The sequence below is a fragment of the Nipponia nippon genome, unplaced genomic scaffold (genome assembly GCF_047370975.1).
Source record: "Nipponia nippon isolate SJK-2023a ecotype South Korea unplaced genomic scaffold, ASM4737097v1 scaffold_3, whole genome shotgun sequence".
Lineage (NCBI taxonomy): Eukaryota > Metazoa > Chordata > Aves > Pelecaniformes > Threskiornithidae > Nipponia > Nipponia nippon.
In genome coordinates, this window is record NW_028262347.1 from 78,773,314 (window position 1) to 78,800,225 (window position 26,912).

The window sequence follows — 26,912 nt, forward strand, 5'->3', positions numbered from 1 at the left end:
CAGTGTGGGCCCACGCAACCATTCTCTGAACAAATTTAGAAGTCATTTTGCTAAACCTGTTGCAATATGAAAACTGAACTAACACTTGCAATCTATCTCCTTTGCTGAGGATTTGTTTATGTCAAAGCATTTACCACATTTATATAAACATTTATACCAGAGGGAGGAGAAGCATTTTTCTCCTTAAAACATAATTCTAGCTTGATACAAATACCTCAACTTCTTTTTTCTTCCTCCGATTAAGATTCAGCCTTTCTTGATCTGCTTTTTCCTCCCAACGAAGTTTTTCTAGCTGCTGGGTTAGTGTAGCCACTTTCTTTCTTGCTATTTCCTTTAGCTCTTTATAGCGCTCCAACTGGAGAAATAACATAAAAAAAAATTCACTTCACTGCAAGCGGAAAGACTCATGTTGTTACAGCCTCAATTAGTAATGGCTACTTTATCATAATTAAGATTACGAAAACCACCCAATTCTCCAGAAGACCTTTCTAGCTACTAATTGCATTATCAGAAGTTATATTTCATTAGAGAAAGATTCAACCCCAAACTTACACTTAATAGTTCTTGCCTACGGTCTTGTTTTCGACTTCTAACGACTTATTTTTCAGGAAAGTTTATAAAGTTTACAGTACTTCACAGTTAAGGTTAACACAAAGTTTTTGCACAGCCCAAAATTAGTGAAGTTTTGGTATTTATAATTACAGCATTCTCATGTTATCAGGTGTTTTTTTTAGGTGAACATCTAAAACAACTTTTTAAAGAATCCTGCAAAGTTATGACTAACTAAAGTCACTAACTAAAGTGCAGAGTAGGGAGATTCACAAACTAAAAGAACAATCCTGCAGGTTCTCCATTAATTGATCAGAAACTATTTTAAGGAAGAGACAAAGGAGAGAAGCTAGCACTTGGTTTTAAAAGTGTTTCTGGCCGTATGGTTGCAAAGATAGCTTCTTGAAATGTGAATTTACTGTAAAGCGATGTAGTCCTTTCCTTCTAAAACAACTTAAAATAGCTCACGAATGTGCCACCTCAGTTTTAGACTCTGACCCACAGTAGATGGTATATATACTATCAAGTCTTGTTTGCATTTTTGTTATCTTCTTGTTTTTTTCTAATTGAAGACATATTTCTGTACCTTAGTTGACAAGCCATTTCTCAATAATTACCCTCTCACCCTGACACCTTACTGGATATTTTCTATCCTACCCTCCCACAACATACGATGTGGACTTCCATGAAGAAGGGTGAAGAAAAAAAAACCAAAACAAAACCAAAATAACCCCACACAAACCAGAGAGAACAACCTAACCATGGATAATTAGATGTAGCTATAATCCTAATCCACAGATGACAGTCCCTGTGTACAACCCTTCTGAAGTTTCCATCAAACTCTTCTCAACTTCTTGTTCACTGAAAATTCACTGCTTCCTCTAATAAGGTATCTTCTCACATTGCTTAGAAGATGCACTTCACACCCTATGAGAGATGCTTACCGTTTCCAATCTCACAATGGTAAATTTCTAAATCTGTGTGCAACTTATATGTACTTCCTAGAAGTATTCCACATTTGGAACTTCTGTGAGATCTGACTTTCCCCTGCTGTCCCCCAGACAGGAGACAGCCCACTCCCCCAAGCGGCTGCATCATCATTTCTCTTCATCCAATGAAATGGTCTCTAAATAAAAGTTACAATTTTGTTTTTGTTTGAGCTCAAACAGCAGGAAGACCATTAGAAATTACAGGTTATTGGTGAAACAATGGTTTCTCTGTCATCAGTGGTGATTTTTGGACTTCACTAGTAAACAGTACTTTTTGGCCTCCAAATTCACCTGACTTTCTTCCAGCTCAATACGTGCTGCTCTCTGCAGTATCTCCTCTTCAGTTTTCTTTTCAAACGCTCTCCAGGCCTTCTCAATATCATTCAATTCTCTTTCTAGTTCTTTTATGCTCTGCTTTTCCTTATCACAGGATTTCTCCTTGTCCCTTAGAGATCTTTTAGACATTTCTACTTTCTTGATTTGGTAGGAAGTGTTTTCCTTTGCTTTTATATAGAGGGGTTTCTGCTGAATCAGTGATGCTTCCAGAGTCCTAAAAAAAAACCAAAAAAACAAAAAAACAAAAAAACCCCCAACCAACCAACCCCAAAACAAACAAACAAAAAACCCAACCAACCAGCAACCACAAAACACATCCAAAACAACAAAACCACACCAAAAGAAAAATAAACAAAAACCCCCACACAGAAGAACAAGCCCCTCCCAACCACACATGCAAACAACTAATCAGTTGTCAACTGCAAGGTGAAATACCCACAGGTGATCTTTCAATATCCACTGAAAACAAAAATTTAAGAAGTGAAGCATAACCTTCTAAAAAAATTTAATAGCAAACAAGTATTTATGTAATGAAATTACTGACAACCTGGGCATGGTGGTGGAGGTGAAATCAGTGTCTAGATATTACTTTAGGAAACTGCTACAAACTGACTTTCACAGCACTGGGATATCACCCAACTGCTTTAACAGGGCATGCACACCTGCCAAGCAATTCCCAGTGCAGACTACGCTTTAACTCAAATATCAGACAACCTGATTGAGAGACCTACTTCATTTCTCTTTCCATGTGCTGTTGGTCTCTGTTTAGTACACCAAGCACTTTTTTCTTGTCTCTAAATGCAACTTCTGCTGTAGAAAGAGTCTCTTTCTTGATACTGGCCTCCATATTCTTTTCATCTAAACTTTTTTTCAGAAAGTCAATGTTTTTTTCATTGTGATAAAGCCGGAAAAGCTGCAGTTGTATCCTTTCTTCATCCAGTTCCTTGAGAAGCATCTGGTAATGCTCTGCCTACCAACGTTAAAATTTTATTTATGGTTTATAAAAAGGATTTGTAATCACTAGCAGTCTAATTTCAAGTCCAAAATGATGTAAGATGATGTACTAGTAGCTATAATTCCAGTAACATGCACTAATCATAAAACTCAGACATGCAAGTCAAAACTTAATTTAATTACACTGGCAAACCTACACTTTCATTTACTTAGATTTTATTACATGTATTCCTCTATCCTTTTACATTATACTAAATTATTCTATATTATACCATACTGAAAAACATACTAGATGAAAAACAACATTTTTTTTTAAGAAAATGTGTATTTAAGTTCATAAAAGATGCAAAATTTGAGATCTTAACATGCAAAAAAGGAATAACTTTGAGTTACCTCCTCTTTCTCTATCTTTGCTTGTTTGCGTTCTGCTGCAACGCTTTTCTTCTTGTTATAATTAAACTGTGCATCCTCTTCTGCTTGCTGCATTTTCTTCTTTTTTCGTTCATAGTCTTCAGCGTATTCCCATGAATTACTGATTCGTTCAAAAAGTTGAGTTCTCTCCTTAGGCTTCTTCATTGCAATTGATTCTACTGTTCCCTAAAACAAAATTGAAAAAAAAAAAAACAAAAACACCCATGCAGCACTGTAGATCATTATGTTGTCTAATGATGAATTTCTTCTCTAAGAGCATATACTACAGATTTATCTCCTGATGTATATATGGTCAATAGAATTGGATGGAAATACTTTTAGATTCAAACCCAAGGAAAAGTTTAGTACCAAAAGGAGTATCACCTAGCCACCTCACCTAATTAAGTGACATCACTAAAAACTTTAGAATGTCAGATACAGTCTACGAAAAACACCTTCAAACTAAATCAAACCTGCACAAATCAGTGAGCAGTATCAGAATGACAAAATTAAATCTTGTTAGCCCCTTTAAAGGAACTGAAACTCATTTTCAATGAAAAAAAAACCCCAAAACTAACACCCACCCCCCCATTTCAAAAGCAAAACAGCTGAAATCAGTGCACCAGAAGATTACGTAACTCCCAAAGTTAACCAGCACACAGTTTTTGTCTATGCATTAGCTGCTCAACTCTTCACCGATCTGAAGGAATTACCATTTTCAGTAAAATGTAGGAAATAAGGTTTGTGATCTTATTCTACTTGTATAGTGGGTAAATGCCCTCATCATAGAAACTATTATCACAATAAAAATCCATATATAGTGTTTCTATAAAAGGGAAAAAAAGAGTTCTTCCTTAGGAAGTTTCCTCAGCAACTGTAAGGAAGAAAATCCCGTGAAATATATTCTTCGTAAGTACATGACATTTCTGACCTATAGCATTAAATACGTGTGAACTAATAACCCAGTAGGATTTTCATCTCTCAATCTTAAAAAATCCTATAAATTTTCATGCATCTTGACTAATAGCAGTGTTTTAAGATCAAATTATCTTTTCCTATTTATAACTCCTAGAATTTAATACAAATGAATAGAGACCCACATTTTCTTATATACTCTGAATAACACCAGTACTCCATTTCTTCCAGATTAGCTTCCTTCTTACCAGTGCACTCATGTACACACAAAACCCATTATCTCCATCTTGCAGTCTTGTAATTCTTGGCCAAGGTCAGGAAAAAAATGTATTGGCTTGCAATGAGCTAAGAGTGCCCTCTTTTCTGTCAAATAGATAACTGTGTACTCCTGTAAAATAATCTCAGAAGCTTTTATTTTGTTTATGAAGTACCTTAAATGCTCACCTGAAAAATAAGACAATTCCTAGCTTTGACAAGTATGCCTACTTTTTCAAGCTCAGCTACGTAAGTAGATCGGCTGACAGATTTATCATTGAAAAAAAATTCAGAGCAACAGCCTAAAGGAGGAAAGAAAAAAAACAAACTATAAAATGGCTAAACCACAAAATCCACAGTAAAAGAACAAAACTAGTGGAACAATTTAACTGAGCAATTTCCTCAAAAAAGAAAATAGATCTCAATTATTCCCTTAGTCATTTCAATACTTTCATTTTTCTGTACAAAAATTCTAGTTGCATACTTCCAAAACATACTGACAGCTGCTTAAGTGCTTGTGCCTGCAGCAAGGTGTCAGACCCCATTTTCTAGAGCCTACACTATCTACATATTCCAAGTGAAAACCTACAGATCAAAGTTCAAAGCAAAGAGCATATATTAATCACTTGTTTAATTTTTAACTTTGCCTCAGTATGTTTCTTTCAATTATAACACTTGGCTATCAAAATGCTACTGAAGGACTATAAGAAGTATTGCAATAACCATGGGCTTAATCCACCCAAATACAAAAGAATATTCAGCACCTGAAATTCAAAGTTGAATATTCTCGGTCTCCATTTTTTATACATCTGACAACAGAAAGTACGTGCAACTGAATCTGCTACCTACCACGGATAACTCTTGAAAATGTTTTTTCTTCCCCATCTTCTTCACAATATATTATCTTCACGCTAGCTGTAGAAGAAACTGGTTTTCCAACATGTGCTCCATGAATAAGTTCTCGAACACTTTTAACTCGCAAATTAGATATCTTTTCACACATCACAAAACTAACAGCATCCATTATGTTAGATTTTCCTTAAAAAGAAAAAAAAAAAGAAAAAATTGCTTTGACATGGTAGAAATGGAGGCATTTGATTAACAATTAACTAAAAACATATACAGAAATGCAAAAATCTATTAATTCTATTTCTAATTCTAAAAGTATTGCACATTTCTAAGATGTAACACGTTGGCATCAGATAATAAGCCTGTCTGTAATAAAAATCATCACAAAACTAATTTGTTATTTGTTCAGCCTTGTTGAACAAATTTCTCTTACACAGCCATCTCTAGAGGACATTATCTAAACTGAGCAACCAACATCATAATCCTTACTTGGTAGTTTCCTCTATATAATGCAGTCAGTGAGGTTTGCTGCATAAGCACTCTATTGCATAACTAGAACTTTTCCACTAGAACTCCAGTGTTGTAAAGCACTCTCCCAGATCCATTCACCACAGCAAAATTCTCAGATCATACTTCTTAGACAAAAAATCTAATTGAATGCTCTTTTTGTTTTTCCACTTTAGTCTTGAGTGCTTCTGTTGACAGCTTAATTATTTTCTGCCTTCAACCTTGCTACTTCAGCAATATTTTGACTTATTCTCCAAAATACCATAAAAGGAACAATACTAGGTGGAAAATAGATAAATAAAAAACTCAATTCAGAGATTATACAATATTCACAATTTTTCCTCCCCAGATTCATCTATAAAATGTATTCAGATTTAACTGGAAGAGTACCTGGGTAAAGCATCCATAATTTCGAGACTTTTCAATATGCAACAGTGGGGATAGGATAATAAAGAATATGATAATAATGCTAAATAAAAGTTACATTCATAGATCTCACTTCAATTAGATAAGTGTAGAAACAACAGGATCTAAAAAGCTAAATAATAAACTAAATCATTAGCAGACGGAGGAAACTAAGACCAAATGCTAAGCCCATCCTTGGGGCTCTTTGTTAGGACAACCCTCACCTCTCATCGTATTGTTCTCTGGCAAATAGAAGATGAAATTCCATTTGCTGAAGGGAGCTTTCAGAAGAAGTTAATAAAATTTTAAAAAGTTCCAGCACCCACAGGATAACAATGGGGAGTCACATCTACAAACAAAGACTCTTGCAGGCTAAACTACGAAGCAGCTACCATCCTGCAAAGCTACTATCTCTTTCCCAGAGGCATTTACTCATATGGTGAAGACCACAGACTCGAATCAAGAAGCATTGCTACAGTTTACAACCCAGAGTAATTAAATAAAAATATCTTTATGTGACCTTAGTAAGCTAAGCTACAAACTGAAGTGGCAAAGGCAAGGTGTGCTGTTTGCAAACCACTTGTTCAACAAGGGCTGGAAAGAGAAGACAACTAGAAATGGAAATTCCTTCAACCACCCCACCTCTCTCCTTCCATGCTGCAAAAATCTATACTGTCATTAAAGAAGCAATGGCAGATCAGGAGCCACAAAGCCCTGTGACTCTACTCACTAGGCAAGCTATCACCATCCTCACCCATTCAGTGCAGCCATGCCAGCCCTGTTCCTGGGCCTGCACCACTAGTGTTTCCACCCCATCACGCCTGTGGTGTTCACAAAAAAAGACTTGTCGAAGACCCCAAAACTGAAATCTCAATCCTGATAGCTATAGTGGAGAAACAGAGCCAGCTGTCTGCTGAGCCACCCTCTGCCCCCAAACCTGCTACCTGATCCATTGGGCCCGATGATGCAGTTGAACCTCATGAAGGGGCCGATGACCTGATGCCCACGCCACGACTTGAAATCCTCCATCACGAGCAGCTTCAGGTAACCCATCCCTGCAGCTGTGGGCAAGGAGGAGCTGAGGCCGTTAGCCCACAAACTTCCCACTCCCTCACGAGACTTAAATAATCAACGCGTGTATTTTACTCGGTTGTTTTCCGGCGGAGGGAAAACCCCCTCCGCGCCCCGCGGCCTCTCCCCTCAGCAGGCGGCGGACGACGGCGCGCCCTCAACAGCCGCCCACCTCGAGCCTGCAGCCACGCGGCCTCGTCACGTTGGGCGGCGAGGGCGCGCGCGCGGAGGGGGCGGGGGTAAACGGGGAAGAGGCGGGGCTCCCGTTCCCATCGCGACGCCGTGTGTTGTCGGTCTCTTGGCGGGCAGCTCTGCCGGCCGCGCAGCGCTCCTGCCCGTCGCCCGGGCAGCCCCGGCGGCCGGTTCCTTTCTTGGCGCCATGAGCAGGCTGGCGCTGCAGCGAGACCTGCAGGAGGCTGCCGCCCTGGAGCGGCGGCGGCAGCGGGAGCTGCAGCGGCAGAGCCGCATCTTCAACGCGCGAGTCCGGACCATAGGGGTGAGGGCGCGGCCCAACCGCCCGCCACCCGGGCCGCGGCTCAGCGGGGAGGGATGGCGCCGTCCCCCTGCTCCGATGTGTTCTGAGGAGACCGGTCTAAAGCGGGGGCGACCCCGAGGGCAGGCTGGAGCGGGGGAGCCGTACCGGCCGGGGGAGGGCGGGAGGCCGTCGGCACAACGGCTGCGGGCGGCGCGCGCCCCCTCAGCGCCTCACGAGCCTGTGCGAGCCGGCGTGGTGCCAGGTAGGGGGGGAAGCGGGGAGAAAACGCCCTGTTGTGTCTGTCAGATGGATGAGGCGCTTTTAAAAAGTTGCTGGTGAAAGCGAGTTGAAATTCTGTAGGTATCGTCGACAGAGTTATTTTTGGCAGCTGTCGCAGGGGGTGTGTGTGTTTCTGAGGGAGTGTGAGGGGGATTAGTGCCTCCCTGCTGTAGGGTTCGAGGGCAAGACTTCATGTTTCCTTAATAGGAAGAAAGAACAAACCCTGTGTTTCAATATCTGTGTAGGAGTTTAAGTTAATGTGGTATGCTTTGCTTTGGGGTAAGCCAGAAGCCTGCAGAGTCAGCTCACGCCATGTGCTGTAAACAAATAGGTGTTTTTTACCTCTCTGCTTTGCTGATACTTCCCTCATCTGCTTGATTCTGACTAGAAGCTACCATCTGTGAGAAATTTATTGATGAAAGCGATCCTGCAGTTGGTCCCTATTTTGCGTCAGGCAAAATATGACAGGTCCATCAGGCCATGTTTATATATATGGATTTAATTGATATGTCTCATTTTTCCTGGAGTGGATGTCAGAATGTGAACGCCCTTCAGTCTGTGAAGATCTGTGGGGATGATAGCTTCAGTCTGGTGGGTTTTGTCTAGAGTCATCTATGTGGTTTGCACTCTGAATGTCAGGAAATTACACTGTATTTTATACCTATTTAAATTTGGCATGCAATAGTTTATTTAATCTTCCTGTAATGTGTCCAAAGGCCCATGTTAAGACTCCATATTGTGCGTGGAGGGAGAGTGCTGTGAGGTGAAGTAAGTTTAAATTGTGCTTGTAAAGTATTTTGAGGACTCTATGCGGATGCATATATCATGTATAAGTGCTGCACCATTAACTAGCGTAGAATCAAATTTAGAGTTGGTGAAAATAAGTCCAGTCTGTTGACTTCATTGGACTGGCAGAACTGCAACAGATGTCAATTTGATCCATCTTGTCTCAGGTACTGAAATGTGTCTCATGTTAATGGAAGGATATCTTCACCTTATCTCTTGGGTTTATTCTGTGACTGTTATGCAAGAGTCATCTTAGTTGCACAGCAAAGTAGCAGTTCCCACTTAATGAACATGACAGGTTGCCCACCTGATACAGAACCATGGCACATATGGTAGCCAACAATAAAGTGGAAGGAGCCAATAACCTTTTTTAACAGATGCGGGATGGGTATAGTAAGAGAGTTCAGCTTTCTTCATCAGGAAACACATAATTTCTCTGCAAGAAGTCTTTTCTAGAGTCTCAAGAATTAAATGTAAAATATAAATTCTCAGCTAATGAAAATCAGCATATCTCTGTGTACTTTTTTGAGCAATACTGAACTACACCATCTGAAGGTCTACTGAACTACACCATCTGAAGGTCTTTCTCAAATACTTTGGCAGAACTATCAGAAAGGTTTTGGTAGATCCATTTACATGAGACAAACATCTAAAATGAAGGAGAGCCCATTGGAGGAATTCTGTAAATATTTTGATTAATGTCGTTCAATGTACCTTATTCATTGGCTGAACAATGACTGCTGACAGAAGGGGCTATTCTTGTGCTTTGAAATTAGGCCAAGTCCAAAGCATGAAAAGTCAACAAATCTATACAGAGATATACTATATCAGTATTTCCAATGTGGATTTAGATTCTTTGCTTTCTGTCTCTCTCTCACCAGTTTAGCTGAGCGACTGCCTCTGACAAAATTAAAAAATCAAGGTGGTTATTTGACTTAGACACCACAAATCCTTAAGCAGGGATTGAGTAGTTTAAAAACATGGAGATAATATACTGACTGGAAAGCAGAATGGGAACCGAGATTTTATTTTTTTTTTCCTTGATTATTACTAGTTTTATTATTACTTTGACTTCTGTATCTGTTTCCTCATCTGAGTAATGGAAAAGTAAGATACTGCTCTCTTCACTTACAGATTTAAGAATTTGTCCTCAGTAATTTCCCAAAAGAGTTCAGATGAGTAGTCCAAATGAAAAATTACTTTCCATTTATATAGGAACTATTATACATAAATACAAGTAGATTAGAAATTAGCTGCTTCGAACTGTTCATAGTAAGGGATTTGTTATTTTAATGCTTAGAAGTTAAACCTGTAGCTTTGTGGCTAGCAATGGTTGGTTTAGGGATGTATTCTTGTCAAGTGAGAGCTGTTCAAATGGGAGAGAGCTGATAGCATAACTCAATTTGCACACCCAAGTCAATACATTGACTTACCTGTATTATTGCCAGAAACTACTAATGGAGTAATATTGAATTTCTCTTAACAGCATTTCCTATAGTTACATTGAAAGCTTGGTTTCCCAAATGAGACCTCTAAAGGAGTTGATATGTAATGCCCATGACACCATTGGTTTTGGACAATGATACCCTGTAGAATTCTTAAGGTTTCACCCTTGCTTACAGATTTACTTCTTTGCCTGATTGCTATAGTCAGTAGTCCTTTACAGCATTGACAATGTGTATTTTCAGCCATGATCTGTTTAGGTCTTTCTGTCTTGATCTGAATAGTTTTTAGGCAAAGACTATCTAAATAGTTTACGAGATTCTTGAAAATTTGTCATTGTTTTTTGATAAATCTTTTAAAAACATTAAGTGACTTGACCAGTAAAAAAAAAGGAAGAAATAAAATCCAAGTTTCTGCCTATTAATTTGCCACCTTCTGTCAACAAATATGGGACTTGATTTTTTTTGCTTAAAATGTAGGTGGCTGCTACCAGTTGATGATATACCTTAAGGTATTATGCCTTGCTCAGCCACCACTCTTCAGGGATGTGAATATTATGCGTGGTGTCTGTCAGCTCGTTGTAGATGTCTGCACATATCTCAAATGGCACCCAATATTGTATTTTGGCAAGTACGTGAATCCCACTCTCTACCAGATAAGACTGGAAAATTTCTTGCCATTCCCTGTTATTTCTTCAATGTACTTCTAGCGAACATCTATACTTTTTTTCCAATCTGAACTATTACAACTTCCTGTCATCTTGACTGTCAAAATACTTACCTGCTTTATAAATGAAAGCAGAACAACAAGGAAAAAGTAAAAATGACAGCTATAATGGGGAAAACATATTCTGTGTAATGCAGGTTAAAATGTTTCTATTTATAGCTCTACATATCATGTAAGTGTGGTGTTTTGTTCTGATTCAGTGCAAGAATATACCTATCATTATTAAAACCAAGCAAACAAAAAGAAAATCCAGAAACAGCAATATTCTTGTTTATGTTACCTACATTAAATAGTGATGTGTATATACTCTGTTGGTAGTGGGTTTATATCTACCTTGTACAACTGTGAATCAATGTAGCTTAACAATGCCTGTTTTTAATTGTTCAAACATAGTATCTCTTAAAGAGCTGCTTTTTCTCATTCTAATAGGTTGATAAAGATGCATTGGATACCCAGGTCAAGGATAGGAAAATTCAAGAAGCAGCTGAAAAAGCACGAAATGAAGAACTTGGTATGTTCATAGATACTGTGATATTTCTGTGAAGAGTTAAATGTAATTTACGATATGTTTCCTGCTTTCTTTTTCCCTTCATATATTTCAACTGCCATATTTATTTCCAAATGGAGCCTATCTCCTTGAATCTTGCTATATAGCTCTATCTATATAAACGTATCAGTCAATATATATATGTAAGCACAATTGTAGGCTTTTCTCTAAATTCAGACATACGAACTGGATACTATAATGTGTAGTCCTATTTATGTTCATACATTTGTATAGGTACAGTATGTGTTTTCCTTAGCATCTTAAGATTTATATTGACGTGATTAAACTGCTATACATTTCCTAATAGGCCGGAATTTTCAGTGTTTTCTTTTAATAAATGTTGACAAATAGTATTGTTTAGAGACCTGAAGATACAGGAGCATTTTAAAAAAACCCGTAAATTACTTAATATTGTTCTTTTCAGAACAGCAGTGGCAAATCTGTTTGATTGCTTTCTTGTAGAGTAAGCCCATGTTCTGTCTGGCCATTCTTCAATAGAATATATAGATTCTATAGAATCCTCTATAGATTATTATTGCTAGAAGCATGAGTCATGTACAACAGGACTGTACGTAGGAGCCATTGCTGAGTCAGAACACGTAGCCGAACAAATATTTCAGCCGTGTCCCCTGACCTCAAAACCCTTTGTGGCCCTCTGTGTTTTGAATGCTTTCCTGTGGTATCATGTGAAAAGGTCCCACAGACTGAGCTCTCTGTGGGTTTCAGGAAGAGCTAGAACAGAGCTGCCAGCTTCCATGCTGTGCTTCTACGGCTGCTTGTGATTTTCCTGGCAGAATACCTGTCAGACTCTGACTCCTAGGAAACTGCCAGAAGCCGTGTGTCGTCTGGCAACAGAGGAAATGATCTTTTCTTGTGAATTATATTTAAATGGCTAAAATGGCTAGTTTTGGGTGGGGGTTTTTTTGGTTGTTTTTGTTTTTCTTTAAATCAATTACAGCATTTTGATTAAATGGGCAAGAGCTATTAAGGTCTTTAAAAACTGTTAGTGTCAGCCAATTATTTTAGTGCTATGATTAGAAAAATCACTGGAACTATGAAATAACTATCCATATTCCTTTCATTGGGAGCCTGATTTTTCTTTGTTTCTTAATAAGCAACTTAATGTATTTCAGTTGTAACTGTAAACTAAGAATAAATGGGAAGAATTAGTATACAGTACATTTCATGTGTTGCTGCAAGTTTTAATCAAATGAAACCTCATAGTTCTAGAAGTATTTATTATTGTCTTTGTTTTATGTGCATATATTTTATTGTAACATTAAGAGAATTGATACCTAAAAAACTGAAAGTATTTTATAAGTAAATATAATAAATATTACTAACATTAGAGTGTTTGCTGGGCTGGTACTCATAGATCAAATACTCCTTCCTAAGGTATAAAAGTTTGACAACTTATATTCTATTTATTCCTTTTCAAAATGTTATTTTCCATCTTACATGTGTACTTCCGTGACACATGTGCACTTCTAAGAGTTGTATTTTTATTGTGTTCATTTTTCTCTAGCTAATGAAATGAAGCAACATGACAAGATGATGTGTATGTTAGAAGAACGACAGAAAAATGATATCAGAAACATAAATAAGGCTATCACTGAATTTCAGAAGAATTTTCAGAAGCCAGAAACAAGACGAGAATTTGACCTGTCTGATCCCCAAGCCCTGAAGAAGGATAGACCTGCTCGTCTTTCAGATAATGATCCTCGATGTACTGTATCTGGCTTGCAGAAGTTTATGGGTGAAGACTTAAACTATGATCAGAGGATGAAATTTCAAAAGGAGCAGTTAAGAGAGTGGTCTCTTCAGCAACAGAGAGACTGGAAGAATGCATTAGCTGATCAAAAATTTGAGGGTAACAAAAGAACATAATGTTTTAATCTGCTTTTTCTGACATTCTGATGTATCTGACAAAAATACGGTATAGCCTATTGTTTCAGTTTGACATAGCAGTAGTTTAGTATATTCAATATTTGACTTTTAGAAACACTGCAGCAGTTTTTACTTTACAAGCTGTAATGTATTCAATGTCTCACTTAAGAAATCTATGTTTAATAACATGTGATGATTGTAATATTACCTAGGTTTCGTTTCTGTTTTACGCCTCAAATCAAGTATCAGAGCATTCTGAAAAACCGTCTATGTTTTGCATGCTAGATGGCATGTTTACTTCATCAGATCAAAGTTTTTGATCTTTACTGTTCTAGAGCAGACAAAATAATACTGATTTTTCTTTTGTAGCTTGTTACGAAACATTTTTTATGCAGTCCTTAACATACTTTTTCATTTTAACTTTGTCTAACTGTTAAGACAAGATGGGTTACATAATAAACTGATTCCATGAGTCACATGAAATTCCAAGATGGAAAGCTTTGGTGGTAGGATTTGGCAATAGTTATGTAATTCAGCTTACTGTATCTGTAACTTGTCTGTCTGTCTTTTTCTCTCTCTGTCTTATAGTGGCTTACTCATATGTCACATCATGTCCTTGAATATTGACTAAATTTCATTTTAATCTAATTTAGATGATCTTTATGACAAGAATAGGATTGAACTTGACCAAAAGACTATGGAGCAACAACGAAAAGAAGAAGAAAACAGGCGTGCTGTTTGTGCAGCTACTAAAAATTTCAATAGAACCCAGGTAAATTAATATTGGGTTGGTTTGTTTGTTTTTAAAAATGTGGAGGCACAGAAGGAAAATAAGATGTAATGATGTTTTCACAGAGGTTTCTTAGCACCTAACTTCCAAAGTTGTTTCAGTAATTGGAAGGTAGAATTTATCATTTTGTCCTCTCCAAGGATCTAGCTATCCTCTATCTAGTTACCCTCTGTCAAAATTCTCCCTCCTGGTTCTCAGCTTGCTGACTAGAGGGCAGCAACAACTTCCCAATCTCTCAGGGACTTTTAGTCTGTAAACTGGGCTACAGCAAAAGCCTCCCATGCGTCTTTCTGGTTTCATATCAGTCATCGGATAATCTTAGCTGTGTCACCTTGCTTTTCTTTTTGCTTGTGTGGAAACATTACTACCAGTAGCTTTTTGTCTTCGTTACTTACATTAATTACAACCACTGTTTTTGGCACTTTGGCTGCTTCCTTGATATTTGTGTACATGTCTCTTGGTTGTTTACCAAGCATGCTTTGGAACCTAATGAAACATGACATGAACATTTCTCTATCTGTCATGGTACCATTATCTGTCATGCTCCGGTTCTTTATCTTATTGCACAGATTTTTTTTTTTTTCCATTCAGCTTATACGTACAGCTCAAAGGGCTACATGGACGCTATTAGTTTGATTAAACTATATTTGGTGTGACTTAGCTTTAAATTTATTTAGTCACATCAAAATAAGCCACATTAGAATTACCTACATCAAGTATGGTATCTTTTGGTTTAAGTATATAAGTGTGCAAGTCTTTGTGTAAGTGTTGCTTGAGCCTTTCAGGGCACATTTGGCATATAATTTTATTTTTGATAGCCCAAGGCAATTGAAAAGGCTTTTGTTCCTTGAAGTCATGGCTACTGAACAGTATTTTATATGAAGAGCCACAAAAGTACCCTAAGTGGCTGGTGCACTTAGGGTAGCAGTAGTATCCCAAATAGTTGTCATATCAATTGATTCCATGTAAAAATTCCTGAATTTGTGACAGGGTTTGGGGATGGGGTGGGAGATTTGTGTGTGTGTGGTTTTTAATGTTCAGGCATATGCATTCTACTCAACTGGTGTGCATATTAAATATATAAAAAAGACTTGCTGTTTCTTTTTTCTAACATAAGGGCATGATAATGGAGCTTGGGGCAACAGTCTCCTCTTAGTTCTTACTGTCCCTTGCTATGTTGTATAGATTGGAGTTACAGCTTGCAACTCTTTTTCTTTCTGAGGTATTTAGTTAAGTTTACTTTTTTTTTTTTTTGTTCCCCCCAGACCACGATACTGTTTTCAGCGTTTCCGTTTTTTGCTGAATGGTTGAAAAAAACCTCTTCTTTTTCTCTGAAATGATGTGCCGGCACTGTTGCTGCTTTTCTTTATTAAACATGCAAGCTAGAGATTTCAGGTTGCCAGGCCTTTTAGTGATGTTGTGTTTTAAAGAAAGCTATGTTACAGAGGGATTTTCTAGACATCTTTTTCCCAAGAGAGAAAACCCAAGGCATTCAGCCTGAGAATGAACTTCACAGAAGAAATCTCTGTATCTGACCTCAAATGTATTAAACAGTTTATCTTAAACTGTCAGTTATTGCTGCTGAAATCATTCATGCGTAAGTAGTAATAATTTTAATTTGGCAAGCCAGGTAACAGAAATGAAGGCTACCCAGAGACCTGACTAGAATATGTATTTTTCACTTCTGTGTGATTCCATAGCAGAGTCTTCGTGTTGTAGAAAGAGGTTCCTCACTAAGGGTAATAACACCTGGGAATGCCCAATTTAGCAGTACAGTCATAGATATACCGATTGTGTTCTTGAAATCAGAAAGAAAGAGTCTACTTGCTTTATATAGAACAGGACTTGAATCCTTTCCAAGACACTTTGTAGATAATGCTAGGAAAATGAGAGGATGTGATTACAGAGGATCTCTAATCTAATGACTTCATATTTGTAGACTTGTTAACGATCTTACAGACCTTATGTCCTTAGAATTTATTCCTGGGCATACCACAACAGCTTGATAGTTTTCCTGATCATGTTCTTATCATGGACATTTGATGGCATTATTCTGGTTCCTTATTCCCTCAATATTATGCTTTTAGGAGCCAGAAGCCACTTCAGAGAAATAGCTTTTCAGGCTTTGAATAAATTATGTATTTGTATTAACCATGGAGCCTTTTTTTCACCTGAAATTACATATTTGAGTGCCTAAATGTAGAAGAACGGTAACATTCTATCATTCTATGAAGTGTGCTGTGCAAATATCTTTTATCACTTACATCCTATTCTTGATATTCAATGTCTAGAATCATCAATATTTCAACATTTTTACAACATTTCCAGGCATGAGGAAACATAGTGCACGTACTGATTTTTAACAGACCTTGCTAAGCAGAAGTTCCTAGCTTGAATGCGCTGGATGTGCAATTCTCTACTGTGAGATAAGTATCTGTATAATACAGGCAAAGGAATTGTATTTACTATACAGATTAATAATACTTCTTTCACAAGTTCCTAAGACCCTGGATAGGTCAGTCTGATCATCTGTGAGCTTTGTGACTTAGTGATAAGGACTTCAGAAGCTGCACATTCCTTTAGTCCTGTGCTGGCAGCAGTTAATTCCTCACACACTTGAGACTTGGTGTTATTCTAAGCATGTGAAGTCCTGGCCTCGTAATGCTTCTATGTGCATTTCTTCTTTTGCTTTATGACTTGAATCAGCAGCATAAGGAAGCATTTAGTAGTTGGGAAGATATATAATGTTGGATCACAAATCAACAGAAATGAAGGAGCACGTATTTGTGCATCTTTTTTTTTTTTTTTTTTTTTTCCGTGCTACACCAATGAATAATGTTTTATTAGGGATTTGACTTGATAGGTTAAATCTGATGAATCTTCTGAGTTTAAAATCTTTCTTTTGCAGTGTCATTAATCATTGCATAGTAGTGCTACATACATGGCTATGCATAGAGCTGGGAGTTTCCTCCAGGAAGATTCCCAGGCAGCTCAGAAATTTCAGGCTCTCCCTCTTACTGAGAAGGCTAGGGTTACAAGATCTAAGTGCCTTTTTTGATTCTGTTGCTAGATCACAGTGGAGTGACATTAATAAAGTGATCTAAACAAAAATTACACATTTTAAGCTTCAATAATTCTTCATCATAGGCCAGTAATTACGTAAGGTCCATCCAACGTGACTTTCTGCTAAATGTGTTTTACTCTGGAGCATTTTCAGAACTAAAAATAATCGCTCAATTCATAGTGTTAATAAGCTAAAAGTACATACTCAGATATTCTGGTTCAGTGTCCCAAAAATGTCAGATGATTGAAAATCTTTGATTTTTTTTTTTTCTTTCTTTTTTCTTGGAAATTGTAATGTCGTAGTTCCTCTCAAGTTATTATTGACTCTTCTGGAGAAAAAAAAACTTCAGGGAAACACATTTTGGATAAAAAAATTGCTTGAAACTTCTGGTAAAAATTGTACTCGCTGACTTCAGTGAGATGAAAATGTGGCCTTTAGTTTCCAACATGTTATTCCATGTTATGATGGCAGAGCCAGTAATTACTAGATCTGAAGCTGAAGTTTTGCCACTTAAATTTGTTTTGCTTGAGTTTTTCCATTTGTCTAAAAGTAGAGGTTTCTTTTCTTGCTCTAGAGTAAGGTGTACATTCCTATTAGATGGCTGGTAAGTATTTTTAAATACAGTTTTCTGCATCATCTAAGTTGAATTGTGGCTTAGCTCATTTATAATTCTAAAAAAATTAATTTATCTTTTATTAGTTTGTTTGCACATCAAATACTTTTGTTATTTTAATGAAAGCCCCAAGTCTGTTTTCAGCCATGGAATTCATTAATCTAGGATATGGTACTTAGTAGTATTTGTTATTTCTTCTTCTGTCTGATCCCTGACAGGTTGTTGTCCATGTTTACTTGCAGCAAATAGAAGTCGCTTTTTGACAGTCTCCAGGCCTGTTGCTTGGGAGAACTGCTGTCATCCAAACTCGAAGTCCATCAATATAAATGTAGAGAGAAACCCAGGTTAGCAGTCTCTTCTGGTGGCATAGATCACTGTGCTTGCTAAGTTAGGATTCTTCTCCATAACATTTGCAAAGGAGCAGGTTCCCACACGTGTGTCTAGATAGTCCTGTCATTCTCAGTTGTTTATATCTTCTAGGTACTCTGCATACTAATTTTCAACTTCACCTTATATGCCACAGAAGACTATTTTACCTGCTATGACTTCTTTGATGCATAACCCTTCATTTTTCATTTGTCCTCATCCACTTCATAAACGCGTGAGTGCCACCCAGTGAACTACTAATTGGCAAGAAAAGTACAGAGCTGTTCCACTTTACTTGTAAAGTGAATATTCTCAAGCCAGTGATTTTTGAACAGAGCATGAGACAATCTTGGACAAACTGGAGAGATAGGTATCCCACTGATCTGTTCCAGTCAGGATATATGCGTAAAGCTACATATGGGAGAGACAGGCCTGGCAACCTGTGCTCTTTGTGCCCTAGCAAGAAGATTACCTGTCCTCTGTCCAGATGGAAGCCGGCACTGTGCATTGTTCCAGGTGGTTTAGTTTACGCATTACAGAAGAATGAGACAGGATTAGAAATGGATGATGCATAACATTATCATTCTACCTTGAATTAGTTTACTTAGTCTAATTCTTCTTTGGAAGGTAATTACTTTGAAGTAAAATTATCATATTTGCTTTTGTTTTATAAGGGAAAATTTCCTCTGAATAGTTGACTGTGACCTTAGAGTGGACCTTAGGAACAGTGATTTCCATAGGAAATGCATATTATAATTTCTAATACTACAGATATATTCACATAATATGATTCAAGTTTGCATTTTGCATCAGCAAAGGGAACAGATTCAAGGCTGCATGTTCAGGCTTAACACAGGCCTCTCCTATCTGTTTGTTTGTTTGGAGTGCTTAACCATGCTCTCCACGTAGATTTGATATGTAATACATATCAAGGCTAGTGATTCTAGATTGTAAATTTTTATTGTAAATTTCTTCCATATTGTGTCTGGCCTCCAAATATCAACTGGTATTTGCTTGTGGATAAACGTGAAATTATTTTTTATTTAATTCTGGCTTTTCGTATAAAACAAAATTATTTTTCCCCAAATTACTTGCTGTATGTGATATCACAACATTAAAGAAATGTATACTAATAGATTTTCAATCTTAGCCAAAAAGACCATGATCATAGTAGTCATATGTGATGCTGTTGACAACTGTATGCAAGTTGGAAGGAAATCTGTTATGATGTGCTAACTTTGTTGCATCCCTTAGTTAATATTTTCTCTTGACAAAACTATCAGTTCTCTTCTTTCACTGAATTTAGGCTGCTGAAGTAGCTGAGAGAAAGAAGTTGGAAAAGTATCAAAAAATGAAAGATGACATGGATGAAATTTCCAGCCTTCTTCAAGGAGACTTACTTTCTGAAAACCCTGAACAAGCAGTCAGTTCCTTTGGTAGACATCGTGTGATCACAGATCGATGGAAGGGAATGAATCAGGATCAGCTGATGGCAATCCGGTACTCTCAACAGCAACAAGTTCTGGAGAAACTGGTATTTAAGCTTATGTGCACATTCTGTATTCCTGGTTGTAATAATATTATAGACAATGTAGAAGAAAATATTATTTTTTGCCCTGCGTGTCCCATTATAAGACTGTGTTTTCTACTGATCTGAATTTTACCCAAACTTTAATCAATCAAACTGAGCACAGTGTCTCTGAAGCAACTGGGAAATGTCATGGAGCAGCAGGAGGGGGCTGGAGCCTTGGAGTTGGGCTGGGAGGACAGTTGCTGTGGAGCCCAGGGCCAAGAGGCCTGGGGGATCTTGGGGCATGGTCCATGGTGGTCCAGCTGAGGAGCAAGGTCCTACACAGCCTGAGAGCCAGGCTTCATGGTGCAGTTTGGGACTTGAGACTGTATGAGCTGCCTGCAAGGGATGAGCAAAAGTGGGCTGCTCCATAGGGGAAGAAGAGCCAGGACCTGAGGGTGAGAGCAGGGCAGGCTGGAGCAGTGTTCTCATGCTCAAGGGTACTCAAGCAAGACAAACAGAGCAGGTCCAGTGATCCTGCTCATGCATATTTCATAGTCTTACAAGTTCATGAATGCAATGGAATTTCCTTTCTACCATCCCACACAACTATGAGCCATGCTCTGGGATAGAATTAGAATAGAAAAACTAAATATTGCTAAGAATTGCTGCTCTAAAGGTGGGTGGAAGCAGGCAGTCAAAATGAAGAAATATACCCTTCCTAGGCAGTCACGAGTGTACAGGCCCAGGTATTGTGAAATAGGAAGCTACTTAACTCATTCAGTGCAGAGGCTGGATTCATAACAGCTAATGAATAGCTGTTCCATTTTATTTTTTAATTCCTACAATACCATATGCTACACTATGTCTCATCTACTGCTGTTATTAAAGCTGAAGATAGAACTGTCATTTTCCTGGCTGTCCTGTGATGCTATGGTGAACCCATTCAGGTAGTTAAGCTGGAAGAAAATGAGTCCCACCAAGAACAGTGAGTTTTTTTGCAGGTCTGGTTTCTTGAATCAGTTCAATGTGATGTCAGACAAGTGAGGAAGTGGTAGTACAACAGGGGCAGTGGAAAAAACAGTTTGTATCTACTCATCTGGTGTTGGTGGCTCAGTTATTACACATATTGTGAGCTGTACTGATGACTACTAACTTCTGACTTCAACAAGTTACAACTCTTACTAACAAGAACTTAAAAACAAAAACAAAACAAACCTGTTTTGCTGCTCTGGGTTTTTAGAGAGAGCTAATATGTCAGAGAGAAATAGTAATCTACTGATTAACTTACTTCTGCCAGGCAGCAGATCCTAATTTTCTTACGTTGCGCAGAGGTAGGAGTCTGTCTTGCTCCCTGGAAAAGGACAGCTTTCTCATCTGCATTATCTTACTTCTGCCTAATGCATGGGCTCCTACCCATGTGTTGGAAGCGCTTACCACTTCTCCCTATTTCAAATGCTACCCCTAGTGTTCAGTAAAGGCAAGCATGGATTAATTTACCAGTCAGACTTTATATATACTGTCTCATCCTTGAACAAAGAGGAAAATGATGCATTTTTTTCCACTGCTATAGAGACTAAAAGAGGAAGAACGCCGAAGAGATGCTGAATGGGACAGGCAAAGTATACAGGCTGCACGAGCACAGTTGGTTTTAGAGCGGCATCAACAACGACAGAATCGGGAACGCCGCCAAGCTTTAGATAACGTAAATGCAGAGCTATCTCAGGAGCAGAAATCAAAGTAAGTACCATAGGAGTTTCCTTCTTTTCAAATAAAACTCTTTACACTTAACACAAAGCTTGGCTTTCAAAGAGCTTTTTTACTTGTATTGTTTGTTACTTTTTTATAAACTTGTAACAAGTTTATACTTTTAAAAAAATCAACACTTCAGCTTAAGTGTGTTTTTCAGTATTATTTAAACAATCTTCAAAGAGTAGATTATGATCGTTACTGACTTACGTGTATGGATTAGTAGCTGGAATTCTTGTGTTCCACTCACAACAGACGGTTTATATAAATAGCAAAACAGAGAATAAACATAATTAACTATGCAGAAAATGATATTATCAAGTGCAAAACAGTACGTGTTTCTTAAATTTACCTTAGTTTTCTGAAACAAAAAAGGATGGGTATCCACTGACTTCAGTAGAACTGCCAGTTTCTGATAGCTCAGGGTCAGGCTAATGGCACAAATGGAGCTTTTCCATTATGTATGACAAAACTAGATGATTTTTTTAGCGAACCACTGGATATGTCTTGGTGGACAGGTCTCGTGTCTGCTGTAATGGGAAAGGAGGAAGATAATATGTGAAGGAAAAAAAAATCAAACCAAGTGATTTGGTGTTCTAGTCTTGCAGTTTTTTCCCCCCTCTTTCTTTTTTCCCCCCTCTTTCTTCCATCATGCATGCATACATACATTTTGCAAAAGAATTTCCAGTACCTGGTGCTTTCCTATTATGAAAGCAAACACTTGGAATTGTGTTAATTTAGTTTTTCAGTGTGAGATTTTTGAAAGGTTATTTTAGGATGAAAAAGTTTCCTATATTAAGGCATGGCATTCATTTTGAAGAAAAAGATCTAGTTATATTTAATTCCATTTCTAATAATAATTCTGAATTTTAATGAGTACTTATGAGTGTTTATGCCTTATATTCTCTTTAGGTTTCTCAGGTTACTTCTATATTATAATGAGAAAACATTTACTAACTGCATTTTTTTAATTTATTGCTAGGAACATTTATCTTAAAGAAGAAGCATATTCAAATTCTCCAACAAGCCAGTATTATGCACAGTTTAATACAACCAGCCGATGACATTCTGGAGACATCAACCTGAAATGTACAGAAGTATGTAGACATATTAAAATTTTTAATTGTGCAATCCCATGTTTTATTATTTTCATCTGTTCCCTACCGTGTTCAAACAGTGCAGTCAAACTAAAGGACAGTCTGCTAGGCCACATCTGTGCTAAGAAGAGGAAAACACTGTAATAATTTTTAAACTTGATTGTTTTTCTAAAAAGTACTAGTAGATTCAGTAGTAGGTTGGCTATTGTGTCTCAGGCTTAACTGTAATATTTACATTATCCATGCCTTTAGAAATCATTTTCTGGAAAGGAATCACAATTTAAAATACAATGCTACTTAATCCAACTTGGTCAGAGGGGTATACTGCCTGACATAGATCACAGGTGATGCACACTTAGCAGATTCTATAGGAGAGAAGAAAGATGACCTAGGCAGAAAGTTTTCTGTTTGTTTTTTTGGGGGGGTTTCTTTGGTTTGTTGTTTTTGTTTTGTTTTTTAAAGTAAAAAAAGCGGGACACAAAAGCAAGCAAAGAGGAAGAAATGGACAAGTTGGTTCAGAAGTATTGCTTTTATTTCCTGAATAGTAGGAATAAGAAGAGAAGATGTGGATATTTACCAAGGTAATTATAGCAATGAGGCATGACACAGAAATGGAATGTGTGTTATAGTAAATGGGGAAAAGTGTGGGGGAAAGTATTCCTACATACACCATCACTCATTAGAAATAACAGAGAAAATATAAGGGCATCTGGTTACAGAATTGACTTAGCAGTGGAAGAGCCAGTCAATGATATTTGAAAAATGTGCAAGTGAAGCACATGAGAAGAAAATATGGAGAAGCAATGTAAGAAACTAACTGCACAAGAGAAATAGATGATGGAGATATCCAGAAAATGAAATCCAGAAGGGAAAAAGATGACATACAGAGGACTGAAAAAAGGGTTAGAAGACTTAATGATGTAAACCAGAAGAAAGAGAGAGAGATGACCAGAGATCCAACTAAACATCCAAGACCTCTAAGACATTGTGAACCCGTAATAAAAATAGAGGCCATTTATGAGAATAGGTTCTGAAATAAATATTGGAGTAAAAACATCCTGATGATATTGGCATGGAGTCCTCTGATTGTTCTTCGTATCAGGATAAGTGGTAACTTCGAATTCTGATGAAACAGTGTGAAGATGACTGCACTAAGCTAAGTAGGAAAGATGTTTAAAGAAACTGAGGCTGAGGTAAACGCTAATGAGCCATTCTCATCTTTGTGAAAATAATGAAGAATGCATAGTTCTCAAGATAGCTATTATTAGGAGGATTTTGACATGTTAGAAGGAAGCATTCCTTGAAAGGGGACTATTCAAACAGGTCTGTTTGCATACCTTGAAAGGGGACTCTCTTTGAACAGCTCTGTTTGCTCAGCCGAAAGAGTGGCCCTGTGGGATCAGGCTGATAGGACTAATTACCATTTGGAACCAGGTAGTTACAACAGAAGTTTGGAAGAAGAGACCATTATGTTAATCCCTCTAGATGGAGAGGAGGAAGAAAATCAAGTAAGGAGAATATAAAAATGGGTAAAGAAGTGTCTTGGGACCAGAATAACCCATAGCAAAAAGATATGTCTCAGTTTTAATATAATAACTAATAACTAGGAACTAATTGTAGTATGGATAGAAACTACATAGAAAAGCAGTATGGCTGAAAACAGGAACTGAAGAATGTGCTATTCAGAAAAGTTAGAAGATAAAGCTGAGAGACGACCATGCTTGCACCGTTAATGATGAGCTGGACTATGAAGAAGTAAGAAGGGATGGTATTCAAGAGATTTAATGTGATAGCATTTAGAGATTGATTTATTTGTTAGACTGGGATTCACACATGGCTGGATGTCTTTGAAGTATTACCAAATACTGTATTAAATTGACAATCTCAGGAGTGCAACTACTTGTCTTAGAATAGAAAGGCCATCAAATGGGGTGGGAGGATAAAACAATAGGCTATCTATAGTAGTTTTCATTTAACTAAGGTTGGTTTTGATCTGTGTTGAATATCTCAAGCTCTGACTTTTTTTTTTTTTAACTAACATTTTAGTTACCTGACAGAATAATGAATAAAGTGTTGAAAAGTTCATGAAGTTGTCTTCATTTGTCCAGCTCGTGTGAGTAGGTGTTTACAGACTTTATGACAGCTGTACAGTTTAACTAAATATGCTAGACCAAGTCAGATGACATTTGAGCTTCCTTAAGGAAGGACTATATGATTAAAGCCTTTTTGTATTTACCTACTCACTTGCTTGAAAACTTTTTATCTGAAGTTACAAAAAGGATAGGTTTCTAAGTTATACTACAAAGAAGCCTTTAGATAGAAATTCAAATAAGACGACTGACAATTCAATAATTGGGTAGGATCAGGCATCACTAAATTCCCTGGAAGACTTCAGGCATCATCAATCATATTTGCCAGAACAACCATGCTACTTTCTACCTGTTGTTTCAGAATACAAAAACTGAAATTTAATGTAGATGTTAAAAAAGCAGCACAATCAAATTGTAGAGGACATTCTTAATGTAATGTGAAAAAGGTCTGATTAATTGTTATTGATATTTTATACCAACTTATTTTATTTTGCACCGAAGCAAGCCATGTTTTCAGTAGGCATATCTCAACTGAGTAGGTGATAATAAAGGGTTGAGGTGCAGGAACTTCTTAAACCTGTATGGCTATATAACAAACAAGACGCAGATTGGTATCTTCAGCTTTTGAAATATCACTCTTAAATTTTACTGGTGAGTATTGAAGTAAGTAGAAAAGTTGTATTAAAAGAGCATTAACTGATTATAGGTGCTGTTTGAAAGTGTTTGTTGGATTCCATTACTGAGGTCATCTTTTCTTTGTGATATTTGTAGATATTTCTAATAAATACAGCAGTGAAAAACACAGTATCTTCTGTATGAGGATCTGGACAGCTAATTGGAATAAGTACAGCTGTTGGAATTAGAGGGCTGGCAACTATCTTTTTATTAAAAAATTTATATTTGTTTTCCACCTTTTTAAAAAAACTTAAAAAAAAAACCTGAGAGTACTGCATAAAAAATACCTAACACTCATCAGTTCCTGTTACTGTTTTAACAATTAGCCAGATTAATTAGATGCAGGTACTACAAACTTGTCCACATGTTAAATGGTCTTCATGGAGCATCACTGAAGTAATTCGGGAAAGATGTACGTGCTAGGATCTGATTTCAGGGAGGAAAACGATGATCAGTCCCTATCATGTTTAAACTTGTGTTTTAAATTTTTTTAAACTTTGGTTGTATGACAGTTTTCTGCACTACTGGATTTGGATTAATAATCTGGGAAAAGATATGTATTTAAAGTTTAAAAAAGAAGTTACAGTGGTTGAACTGAGTCCAGTGTTCTACTTTTTCTTGGGATTTTTTACACTGGTATTTTGAATAATTTCATACAGTGTATGCACAAAAGCTTTTCACTTTTTCCTAGAAGACCTACTGAAGAGTAAGTCATTTCATATTAGAGGCATTTTCATATTAAGCTACATTTCTTTGAATATTGTATATTATGTGATAGCTGAACTTTTATTTCCTCCTCTGAAGAGAGGCTAGAAGGAAACTGATCTTTTTATAGAGACATTAAAAAAAAAAAAAGGTTCTAATACTATTGAATTCATGGATGTTAATGACAGCAAAATGTGCCTAGCTGATACTCTCAAGGCTAATGATTATTCCCTGCCTGGTCTATTCATTCTCTCATCTGTTTTAATCTAATGTTGCTGTATACTTCCTGAGTTACATCTGGGACATCCTTTTAACAGTATCTACTTGCTTTTAATTTTCAAAGTTTATACTTCCATAACATCACATATTAAATGTTGACAGTATTATTTTCACACTGAAAAGGCAAGTTATAACTTTCATGAGCAGGTCACTGTCTATACCTCATAATATAATTTCACTCATATAATTGTATTTGCTTTTAGTTTTGCTGTAAGCAAGATTCATGTACCAAAAAAGAAGATTGGATCCGCAGATGAACATAAGCAGGCAGGTAAAGGGGTGAAGAGTGAAAGTGGTATTGATAGAATTTACATGCATCTTAGAAAAATGCTAGTCCATGATGCTGTTGAGTAGGATAATGGTGATTATTTTCAGGGAAAGAAAACACAAAATTACTCTGGCTGTTGTAGAAGCCATCGATGTCTGTTAAGTGACCTTGCTCCCTGCTGTGGGGAATTTCTCCATGCTAAATCTGGAGCAAAGCTCTGACCCAAGGAAATTCTTAGTGTAAAAGATTCTTATGGCAGTCAGTGGTTTTGGATATGTTTGTGGTTCTTTAATGTTTAAATTGGATTGGTACAAATCTTTGT

The 26,912-nt window shown here is 37.2% G+C and overlaps 2 protein-coding genes across 3 annotated transcripts in view; one reads left to right on the top strand and one right to left on the bottom strand.

Annotated features, from left to right (window-relative positions):
• Positions 1-7,247, bottom strand: part of SMC1B (structural maintenance of chromosomes 1B) — a 40,724-nt gene extending 33,477 nt beyond the window's left edge. Inside the window, exons 1-7 of the mRNA XM_087766878.1 lie at positions 7,115-7,247; positions 5,259-5,447; positions 4,599-4,711; positions 3,222-3,425; positions 2,606-2,844; positions 1,830-2,088; positions 215-355 (exon numbers count right to left, since the gene is read on the bottom strand). Of these exons, the coding sequence (XP_087623004.1) occupies positions 215-355; positions 1,830-2,088; positions 2,606-2,844; positions 3,222-3,425; positions 4,599-4,711; positions 5,259-5,447; positions 7,115-7,223 (1,254 nt within the window). The 5' untranslated portion in view covers positions 7,224-7,247. The remainder of the gene's footprint in view (positions 1-214; positions 356-1,829; positions 2,089-2,605; positions 2,845-3,221; positions 3,426-4,598; positions 4,712-5,258; positions 5,448-7,114) is intronic.
• Positions 7,248-7,361: 114 nt separating this feature from the next.
• On the top strand, positions 7,362-26,799 carry RIBC2 (RIB43A domain with coiled-coils 2). 2 transcript variants are annotated; one of them, XM_087766110.1, is made up of 8 exons: positions 7,502-7,737; positions 11,380-11,461; positions 13,023-13,367; positions 14,038-14,156; positions 19,524-19,751; positions 21,301-21,467; positions 22,459-22,573; positions 26,526-26,799. In XM_087766110.1, the coding sequence occupies exons 1-7, from the start codon at positions 7,621-7,623 to the stop codon at positions 22,538-22,540; spliced, it is 1,140 nt and encodes a 379-aa protein (XP_087622236.1). In that variant the 5' UTR covers positions 7,502-7,620; the 3' UTR covers positions 22,541-22,573; positions 26,526-26,799. The 2 variants fall into 2 exon arrangements, with proteins under 2 accessions (XP_087622237.1, XP_087622236.1); XM_087766111.1 differs by lacking the exon at positions 26,526-26,799 and having other exon boundaries at positions 7,362-7,737; positions 22,459-24,495.
• The last annotated feature ends 113 nt before the right edge of the window (positions 26,800-26,912 follow it).

Bases quoted from the DNA above. Each gene is read 5' to 3' on its own strand.
- RIBC2 (XM_087766111.1), top strand. From the start codon at position 7,621: ATGAGCAGGCTGGCGCTGCAGCGAGACCTGCAGGAGGCTGCCGCCCTG. The intron at 7,738-11,379 runs GTGAGGGCGCGG...TCATTCTAATAG, and splicing joins CGCGAGTCCGGACCATAGGG to GTTGATAAAGATGCATTGGA. The intron at 21,468-22,458 runs GTAAGTACCATA...ATTTATTGCTAG, and splicing joins TCTCAGGAGCAGAAATCAAA to GAACATTTATCTTAAAGAAG.